General features: G+C 40.9%; 1 protein-coding gene across 1 annotated transcript; it reads left to right on the top strand.

The window, feature by feature from the left end:
- The first annotated feature begins 1,373 nt into the window (after positions 1-1,373).
- Positions 1,374-9,040, top strand: CMTM6 (CKLF like MARVEL transmembrane domain containing 6). The gene is made up of 4 exons (XM_062508917.1): positions 1,374-1,530; positions 6,232-6,408; positions 7,326-7,424; positions 8,883-9,040. Exons 1-4 carry the CDS (start codon positions 1,405-1,407, stop codon positions 9,033-9,035), a joined length of 555 nt encoding a protein of 184 aa, XP_062364901.1. The 5' UTR covers positions 1,374-1,404; the 3' UTR covers positions 9,036-9,040.
- The last annotated feature ends 990 nt before the right edge of the window (positions 9,041-10,030 follow it).

The following is a 10,030-nucleotide window of genomic DNA, read 5'->3' as shown; positions in this document are numbered from 1 at the left end:
CACATGGCCTGCTGGTACACACCCAGCAGGGAGCATGGCCCAGCTGCTTTGGTCTAGCCCATACTTCTGCATCTGCCCAGTTAAGAGAGTGTCCTGGCAGAGCTAAAACTAGCCCCAGCTTCATGGGGCTCTGTAACACACACACTCCCACTGCACTGTGTGGTTCCCAAAGAGAAGCAGTGTCCAAACAGCCTGATCTGTTCCCTAAGCAGGGAGTCTGTTCCTATACAGCTAATGTTAAGCAAGCAAGTCTCTTTTCCAACCTGCATAAATCTTCAATTTCCTTGAATTCAAACAAGTATTACTGAACTTGACTATGAAGGAGCATAATAGTTCTGTGGGTAATACATCAATAATATAGACACGAACATAACACACCTTTGCTTACATATAAAAGGTTCCATCTACTCTTAGTAGGCAACAAAAACTATAGTTTCTTTTAAAAGCTGATCTGGGCAAAGGTGTGGGAATATATTAGAAGACGCTTGGGGATATGAGTGTTTTCTCTCATTGACAACAAGGAATGTCTTCAAAGACAATGATTCTTTTCCTGTGCTCAGCAGTGGTGAGGCCATACCCTGGGTGCTCTGTGCAGTTCTGTGCTCTCAGTTCAGGAAGGACATTGAGGAGTGAGTCCAGAGAAGGGCAGTGGAGCTGGTGAAGGGTCTGGAGCCCGAGTCCTACCAGAGTGGCTCAGTGAGCTGCGGTGTTTAGCCTGGAGAAAAGGAGACCCAGGGGTAATCTTACTGATCTCTAGAACTACCTGAGAGGAGGTTGTAGGCAAGTGGGGGTCGGGATATTCCCTCAGACAACTCAGGACAGGACAAGAGAACACAGTCTCAAACAGTACCCAGGGGAGGTTTAGGTTGGCCACTAGGAGGAATTTCCTCACAGAAAGAGTGATTAGACACTGGAATGGGCTGTCCAGGGAGGTGGTGGAGTCACCTTTCCTGAAGGTGTTGAAGGCTGGACTGACTGCACTGGGTGCAATGGTGCTGGTGTACAGTCACAGGCCAGACTCGATGATCTCAGGGGATTTTTCCAAACTAACCGATTCTGTGAATGTAAGCAGGGAAAGCTTTGGCCTAAACCCCTCTTCTGATACCGTGATCTCGTGCGACAAGTGAATAATCTTGCACACTTTACTTACCAAGCCCCGCATAGCGAACCGAGCCCAGACCGGGCCTCAGGCGGCCCCGCGCTCCCTCACGGGCCGCTCCCGCCCGCGGCCGCCAGGGGGAGCGCCTTTGTCCCGCCGGGACCAACCGCCCGCGTAACCGCCACACCCCGGGCCTGCGGGGCCTGGCGGCCATGCCGGGCCTCCCGCCCCGCCCCGCCGCGCCCCGCCTACCGCCCTTTTGCTTTCGCTTTTTCCGAGCTGAGAGCCGACGGCCCGGCCCGGCCATGGAGAACGGCACCGTCTATAACGAGACCACGGAACCGGAGGCGAAGGCGCCCCGCCGCCGCCCTTTCGGCTTCACCCTGCGGCACCTGTGGGGATGGAAGCTGCCGGTCAAGGTGGTCCAGACGGTGAGTGCCCTCCTTCCCTCGTCGTGCGGGACGTGCCGGGCCTGACGCGGAGGGACCATCCCTGGTAGGTCCCGGGGAGAGAAGGAGAATATCCCGGGGTTGAGCCCGGCGGGGCGCGGTTGTCTCGCTCTGGGATGGAAACGAGCGTGTTGTGATGACCTTCGGCTTCAGGGCGGTCCCCCGCCGCTTAAAAGTTAAACTCGGTGATCCGGTGCAGGCTTGGGAGATGGCCGCACGCAGGCTTTGAGGGAATGGATTCTGCCGGTCGGAAAGGTGTCCTGACCGGGGACGTGACACTGGGGTCACTAAAGTTGTGCAGACCTGTAACTCAGGAGGCAAGCTGGCATAAAGGTGCCTTATAATGCAGGTTCAAAGTGGTTTATGGTGGGGAGGTGGCGGGAGTGCTCCTTCTTCACGTCCGAGCCGCAGCAGTGGGTGCGGACATGGGATGGGTGCCGGCGTCGTGCGCCCGAGGCTCGGAGCTGCAGCCGCCCTGCTCCAGCTGCTGCTGGCCTTAAACACCACCCGCCCTGGCTCAGAATCAGAGGGGAGCCTCGCAGGACGTTTAGGGCTGTCTTCCGAGCGCCAGATTGGAAGAAAACAGGAGGAAGAAGCCTTTGGTTGAACCTCACCATAGGGCAGTAAAACTGGGAAAGGCAGTGCTAGGTCATGAGCTCCAGATGTTCCTCTCTTGCTGCTTCTGCAGCCCGTTCTAAGCCTGACAGTCTGTGCTGTCCATGCTAAAATTAAGAAGCCTATTTCTCCCATGGTTTGTAGTAGAAAACTGCACCAGAAATCAGTAATCATGGTGGCCCATTGCATGAGGCTTCACTTCGTGTCAGGCAGGCCTGGGCCCAGCAGGAAATAAAAGGTTTATTTTCTGCTGGCTTTTTTACTACATATTGTTACTTCTGAATCAAGCAGTTGGGCTCCTGGTACAAGGTCCTGTTCATTAGTGACAGGCTCTTCCAAAAGGTACCAGTGTGACTGCTAATAAGGGTGTGAGGAGCATCATTCTTACATACTGGCAGAGAATGGGTGAAACCCATGGTGGTAAAGGGCAGCTGACTGCTAATGTGTGTCAGCATGTATTTTGCAGCCAACACAGTGGCTTTTTAGTCAGATTTGTCATGCTTATGTAGGGAATTGTAGGTGATTTCCAGCCCTTTCTCATTACTAAACCATTGCAGAAGAGAGGACATTTGAGTTTTAAGCTTTATCTCACACACAGTCAAAGTCCTCAATCAGAAATGTAATATTCTTTACTGTTCATAAAGTGGTAACACTGCCAAGTTTTCTAAGAGTGTTTAAAAAAAACACACTCAAGAATGCTTTAAATAAATATAATGGAACATAAACTTTTAATTCATCTGCTGGAGATTATTAAAACAAGATTTGGTGGGTTCTGCTCCATGACAAGCAGAATGTTTATGTAAGTAGGTTCATTGACTAAAATAAAGTAAGTGATTATGTAGGCAAATTCATTGATGTACCAAAGCCTTAAACTGTTTAATTATTTAAAATGCTTTCTAAGTAGAAAAAAAAAGTCATTTTCCTAAACAGGAAGAATAGCTGCTTGACATGTTCTTTAAAAAGTAGCAGTTTATGGTCTGCACCCATTTGTCAGTGAGAGGAAAAAGAAAATGGAGCTATAGTTGTTCACCCTCCTAATTTCGAACACTTTTCCCTCCTTTTTTGTGACCTATATCAAAATGCACAGATCTTGAAGTCTCAGTTAAAACACTTTAAACAAGCCCCAAAAAGTCCTGAAGGTGGAAGCCTCAGTCTCTACAATAAGAAGGTTCCTGTTCTGGGAAAGGCCAGTGATGGTCATTAACATCTGTTTGCCTTGTGTTACAGTAGTGGTTGTTACTGGGATTGTGCCCTGACAGGACTGCTAAACAGGCTGTTGCAATCAGAAATTGAGCTCTCTTCATTGCAGAGGTGATCAAGGGTTTTATAAAATACTCTGAAATCACCTGCAGAAAACTGGCTTCTAGACCTAAGAAATACTTTCCTTCAGATGAACAATGGCATACGCTGTAACCTTAGCCAGTTCTTTTGAGTAAATGAAACAAGGAAAATGTGACTGCCAAAAGTCACAAATGTGAGTGTCAAAAGTATGCTGGGAGGCATGTTATTGCACAGGTTTCTAGGATGTCGTTTTATTTAGTTGTTGGTTTGTTTGTTTTTTTTTAATAGGTGGAATGTTTTTGTTAATCCACGACTGGTTTAAATTCTGCACAAAGGTAAATGGCACAGTGTGTATTGTGCCAAGACTGATAGAGACTAATTCTTACCTAAAGTAGGACAAGTTGTCATCAACTATTGTTTAACTTTTGTCAAAATGCCCTAGCTGGAAAGGAAAATTGTAATTCAGGCCTAAAAATCAGCTCCTTTTTGAGCTGTAGTAGCCTGAATTGTGCAGACTTAATAGAGAATTAAAATGTGCACCCTTCTGACCTAGAAGATTTTGTACTGGGAATCTCACTGCTGAGCATCTTCACCTTCATCTTCTGGCTGGTTGGAAAGTTATTTTTTTATTTTTGTAGCAATTAACTTGTTAAATTCTTTTGTAGTAATTCACTTGTTAAGTCTTCTTTACAAAATTGACATTTGTTTAGGAACTTCCAACAGTAATGTCAGTATCAATGAATAATTTCTTGCTGGTAAGAGACAGGCGAAGATATTTAATTTCTGGTGTACATACAGACAGGGCTAATAACAAAATAAAATCCAAAACAACTGCTTTTCCAACAATGCTTTTGGTGTTTAAAACCATTATTTTCTTTTTGTGGTAGTAGGACAACAGAGGAATCCCTTTTTTTTTTCCTGACAGTGATATCAAAGAGCAAGTTAAGAAACCTAAGCAGAGCTCTCTGGCATCTTATAAATATGCTGTTGATACATTAACTTAATCAAAGCACTTATTCAAAGTTGTTCAAGCCAACTTTTTTAAAAAATTGATGTATTCTATTTTATTACACAACTTATTAATAAAAAAGATTGAGTATTGACTTGGACAAGTCCCACACAGGATTTTACTTGGTAAATCTCAGTTATTTGACACTGAAACCTTTGTAACTGCTCTTTAAGTGGGATTTTTTCCGACTTGTTTGTACACTCAGTGAAGAAGCTTTTTTCAGTTATTTAGATCATATTATGGTTATCTGGACATATACTTTCTTTTAAGGACAGGTTTATTTTCTTTCTGTTCTGTTTCAGCCCAGGTGAAAGGGATGGTGTTCAGTTTCCAGTGCTTATAAAAAGAGATAAGTTTTCATGTACCGTGCTATCTCACAGCCTGTGAAAAATGTGAAATTGAAAGTCACTGTTAGCACATGTTGAGAAATAATAATAAAAAAACAATCCAAACCATAAAAACTGGAAAGTCAGAGTTTAAAACATTCCTGGACTGACATTGTAGTTTACTGGTTTAGGTGCAGGGACTGCTGAGAAGTTTGTGTTGCCAGCCACTGTGGGAGAGAAGTGAAACATGTGGAGGCCTGATAGTAATACTGAAGTTTCCCAGCTCCCATTCTTCCCCTTTCTGAGCTCCTTTTTACTTTATATTTTTGCATTTCCAAAACATGGTTCTCTGAAATGCTCTTCTGAGACTGGGCTTAGTAAGGGGAATTTATGTTTCCTACTGCTAAATTGTTGTTCTGTTTTTACTGTGAGAAAACTGAAATTGAAGACTAGTGGTTATTTTCCAAGAACAATTCTGAATCTTAAATTTAGATTTTTTTTTTTTTAACCAAGAACTGTTAACCTCTTTATTGCCCACATAATCTTATTAAAAATATGATTGCCATTCTCATATCAATCTCAATTTTATTACCCAGTCTGATTCTTGCTCATGGTTTTAATTTGGTGAACTCCTTACTATGAAGATCTGTAATGCAATGCTGGGTTTATGGGATGAAGGAGACTAGCATGAAGTGGCCAAAACAAGCCCACAGTTATATAAAGCAGTATTTTTTCTTGTACAATGAAATAGTAGAAAATCCAGCAGTGGGGATATGGTGACTGTACAAGAACTGAGTCACATTCTTTTCTCAGAGAAACACTGTGGCAGAAAGGTGAAGATAAACCTCTGCATAGATTAAGCATTGTCCAGCATAGCTTGAACGTAGTCTAAGGTTTCAGGACCTACAAAGAGGGTTGAACTTCGATCATTACTGGGTCACAAGCATGAGTGTTGTGTTCCTGAACTTTCTCTGAAGTTTTATCAAGCGAGGTGGCATCAGTTTTGAATTTCTAGGGAGATAGCTGAAGGTGTCAGTGCTGTCCAGTTTCCCTTACTGCCCTGAACCCAAATGCATTCAGAACTGAGTGCAGCTGCATGTAGTAAGCAGTAGCATTTTTGCAGGATGTGTGTTCTCCACGCTGCCTTGTCTGCTTCCAACTGGAAATTGCATGAAACCACAAAACAGGAATCTTGTCTGTCTAATCAAGAAGCCTCTGTTTGCCTGTGTGCTCAGCTTACCTGAGTGTTCTTTATCAACAGCCTTTAGCAGCCAAGTGTAAACTGTGTCATTGTGTAATTATTTCTGTCTGTAAGAAAATACTGCAGAATCAAACTCTTTGTACATTGAGGATTTTTGTCATAGCTACCTTTATTAATCTTCAGATCAAAGATGTCTGTTTGTTGAAGATGTTAGAGACTTGATCCAACTCAAACATGTTATTTGTTTGCAGATTTTCTCTTTTGTGGCGGTTGTTTGTGAAGAAATTGTGGACAATTGCATTTCTTGTAGTGGACTTTATTTCTTTGAATTCATCAGCTGCAGTGCCTTTCTTTTGAGCCTCCTGATTCTGTGTGCATATTGCACTGATTTATATGAATCACTGGGGCAAGATAAAGTGCAGAAAGTGGTAAGAAAACTTTTTTTTTAAACAAACCATTTCTTCTAAGAGCATAAAGTCTGCTGTGTAGTGAAAAGCCTAATGCAAAATGAATCTACTTTCTTTCTCCATGTAAAAGGGAGATTAAAGTATCTTGTAGTTTACAAATGAGCAAACTTTGAGAGTTTATATTGGCATCTTTTTAAAAGTTGGCTACCAGCAGGATCTTAGGACTTGTGTGGAAAAGTAATTCTGCGTTAATGCTATTAATACTACAGCATAGCCATTGCATATGTGTATGTATATGGAATACAGTTTACTGCCATCATGATGCTTGCAATTTTTCAGTTTATCCTGTCTGTTTTCCTGCTGGGTGTAGATTACCTCCTTTTTGGCAATAATCATAACTCATTACAGTTTATGGCTTTATACTTCAGAAGATCCAGCAGTGCGAAAGTTGCTCTGTGAAGTCAGTAGGAACATTATTCTATCTCACAAATGTCCCTTCCTGTTTGCTGTCAGAGCAAACAGCAGGGTCTTTATGTGAGGGTACAGATAAGGGAGTGTAGTAAAAGGTTTGAATGAGCACATCTGCATACGGTGTTTTAATTTCCCGAAAAATTTTACACAGGGAATAGAGCTAACATGGTTATCCTGAGCTTGAATTTGATTGTGAAAAAAGATTAGATGAAATTAAGTACTTAAAAAATACAAAAACATGGCAGACTCCTTTAAATAGCTGCTAATGCTGTTTAAATAGCTGATAATGTTGAATGTCACTTGGAATGTAGTTGTAAAATATATTTTCTGAAGCTTCTACTAGCATCGAAGTATCAAAACAGAAATTCACAGGCAGGTTAACTCAGCTGTTGTTATGATGTTTTTTTCTTTTTAGGTAATCTGTATACAGTTAAATTACATATATTTTTTTTAATATGTATTTGCAGAATTTTTGGGCTGTGCCAGTCATAGGTGCATCATTTCTGCTAGCGTCAATAGTATTTTCTGCAACGTGCTCTGGCTCTGCTGTTGAAAGTGCTGCATGTGTAAGTCTTAAGATGGCAAGATTTTCTTTGTATTTATCTGGCATGTTAATTTTTCTGCCCTCTAAACTTCACTCGATTTGCAGAGAAGAAACGAGGCAGGGAATAGAACTCAGTGCATTGTGATGTTTCAGGAGGAATTAGCTTCTTTCAGACCTTCCAGAATCTTACCATAGGAAATCCAAGGAGCTGGCATTCTCAGGATTGCTGGAACACACTGTGTGCACTTGCAATTCCCCACCTTTTGCCTGCTGCCTCAGATTTGTATTATTTCCTGTCATCTCTTGCTGTTCAACATTATCATCTCTTGAAAGTTGCCCAGTTCTTTGATACCCTACTTCTGAAATTTCTGTTTTTCCTCAACTGTCCTTTCATATTGTCACCCCCTCATAAAGTCATCAAGAAATCCTCTCGCTTTTACAGAGCACATGTGGGCAACACTGACTTGCTGCAGTAAGAGAAGCAGCTTCCTCAGTGGCAGAAATAGTAGAGCAACAGGGCATTCATCTCCTAGAGAACACTGAGGAGGCTCAGGGCAAGACACTGAAGGGCTTTTGGGATGCTGTAGATGTCATAATTACTTAGTCATTTGAATACTTCTTTTGATTAACCTTGGAACTGTGAACATATGAGTCTAAAAGATCAAAGTCTTGAATGAGAAAAAATTACTTGGAAAAGAAAGCAAGATAATTCTGTTCAATGGGCAGCATCAGCTATTAGAGATACACTCTTTTGTATAGTCATCTTATGTGATGTAGATATATTTAGACCTAATTGTTTGGGCATAAATCAAGTTTCACCTTTGCTTTTTTTTTCTGGTGTAGGAAAAGTAGAAACTACTGTTATTTAATACTTATTAATGTCAAATTATTTTGGTCCAAACCAGCTGTGTAAAATTTACATAGAGTTAGAATAATGTATATGTTTGTTTCCTTGTTTGAAAAAAGCTTCCTTCTCTTTACCACTTCTCATCTTGCCATGACTAGTAACGAAATGTTGTTCACAAAATGTCATTTCATTCTCCCTTGCTCACCCAGGCTCTGCAGATCTCTTCCTTCATTTTCCACATGCTATTCTTCTTAATTTACTCTCATTAATCAGCAGCTCTCTCTTGGATAAATACTCTGCTATATGCTATGCTACTTTAATAGCTGATTTTGGCAATGAAACTAATATACTTTTACTATTGAAGGTTGATTAGAACACAGTATAAGGTTCACTCTTGATCAAAAGAATGAAAACTAAAAACTTCAGCAATGAATGTGCTAGAATTATGATTTCTGATCTGTGTCTAATTTAAATTGAACTGTCGATTTAAGGAGGACTGTCATCTTAATATATGTGTTATTAATGTATATTAAATGGTACAGCAGATCTTTCCAAATGTTAGATAGTATCCAACAGTTGGATACTATTACTGTTTATGCATTTAAAAATAATGTATTTCTGTCACTTTCACAGGTATTTGGATTTTTTGCAACTTTTGCATTTGCAGCTGAGTTTGGTGGAGAGCTCTTTCTCAGGCGAAAACAAAAACACACCAATGAACGCTCTGAAAATCCTGGTAACACTCCAAGTGCCACAGAAAATCAGCCATTGAATAAACAAAGCTAACTTTCTGGAATTGTTTTTTGTTTTGTTTTGGTTTTTTTTTTTTGTTTTGTTTGATTGGGTTTTGTTTGTTTGTTTGTTTTTTGCGTTTTTTGTTTGTTTTTTTAATGGGAGCAAACTAAAATGAACTGTCAGTGCACTGTAGGTAACAACTTCTGTTTTGTTGTTTTAATCAATTTTGTATGCAATGCTCATCACAAATTTCTTATGGATTCTTGGGTCAAGTAATGGCATCTTGAGCATCACATTCTAAGGAAACTGGTCCTGCCACCTGTTGGGATGACAGGCACTAAAAAACCTGGGGTCTAAACAGAATCACTTCAGGACAGCAGTGTGCTGATTTGATTTTGACAAAGGTGACTAATAAAGGTTAATGTCTGAGGCATGAATTCCTAGCTATAACCTAAAGATATTTCCTGGTTAAATGGACCAGATGCTTCTGTTGTGAGTTATAGATTAGCACAGCAGAATTTATTTTTGTACTTCAGTTTTGTACAAACTGAATGTAAAAGGGATACTTAACTGGAATCTTACAGGAATGTTTATCCTTAAGTAAGGGGTTTTGGGTTTTTTTTTTTACTACTTCTATGTCTCAGTTCTGTCTGGAGATCAGTTTAATGGTACAGTGACTGTAGGGGGCTTATGGGGAAGGTAATGTAAGTGTAAGTATTAAGGAGACAGTTTTGCACCCCATGATTGTCAAAGTTTGGACTTGTATGTCAGAATCTTCTTTCAGATGGTTTTGAGAGCTGTAACAGTTGCAGGAAGAATCTTGAAAAGCCAGCAGTGAGAGGAGTCAGATAAAGTATTTACATGAAGCAACTCCAGAAGTAGCAATCTGAATATCAACAGGAAAAACCTTACAGCACGTTGGTTCTACCCTGGTAAATATTACTTGCAAGGTTAATACTGTATGCATCTTGTTTATGTATAGATAATGCTAAGTTTTGCCAGAATGGTTTTGAACCTCACCATTTTCTGTGTTTATAAATATGGCA

The sequence above is a fragment of the Cinclus cinclus genome, chromosome 1, assembly GCF_963662255.1.
Source record: "Cinclus cinclus chromosome 1, bCinCin1.1, whole genome shotgun sequence".
Classification (NCBI taxonomy): Eukaryota; Metazoa; Chordata; class Aves; order Passeriformes; family Cinclidae; genus Cinclus; species Cinclus cinclus.
Note: the sequence above shows the minus strand (reverse complement) of the source record. Positions and strands in the feature narration are given on the sequence as shown.

What these genes read in the sequence shown, in the direction of transcription:
- CMTM6 (XM_062508917.1), top strand. Translation starts at nt 1,405, where the DNA reads ATGGAGAACGGCACCGTCTATAACGAGACCACGGAACCGGAGGCGAAG. An exon ending in CGGTCAAGGTGGTCCAGACG is followed by an intron (nt 1,531 to 6,231) that starts GTGAGTGCCCTC and finishes ATTTGTTTGCAG; the next exon opens with ATTTTCTCTTTTGTGGCGGT. An exon ending in CTGTTGAAAGTGCTGCATGT is followed by an intron (nt 7,425 to 8,882) that starts GTAAGTCTTAAG and finishes TCACTTTCACAG; the next exon opens with GTATTTGGATTTTTTGCAAC.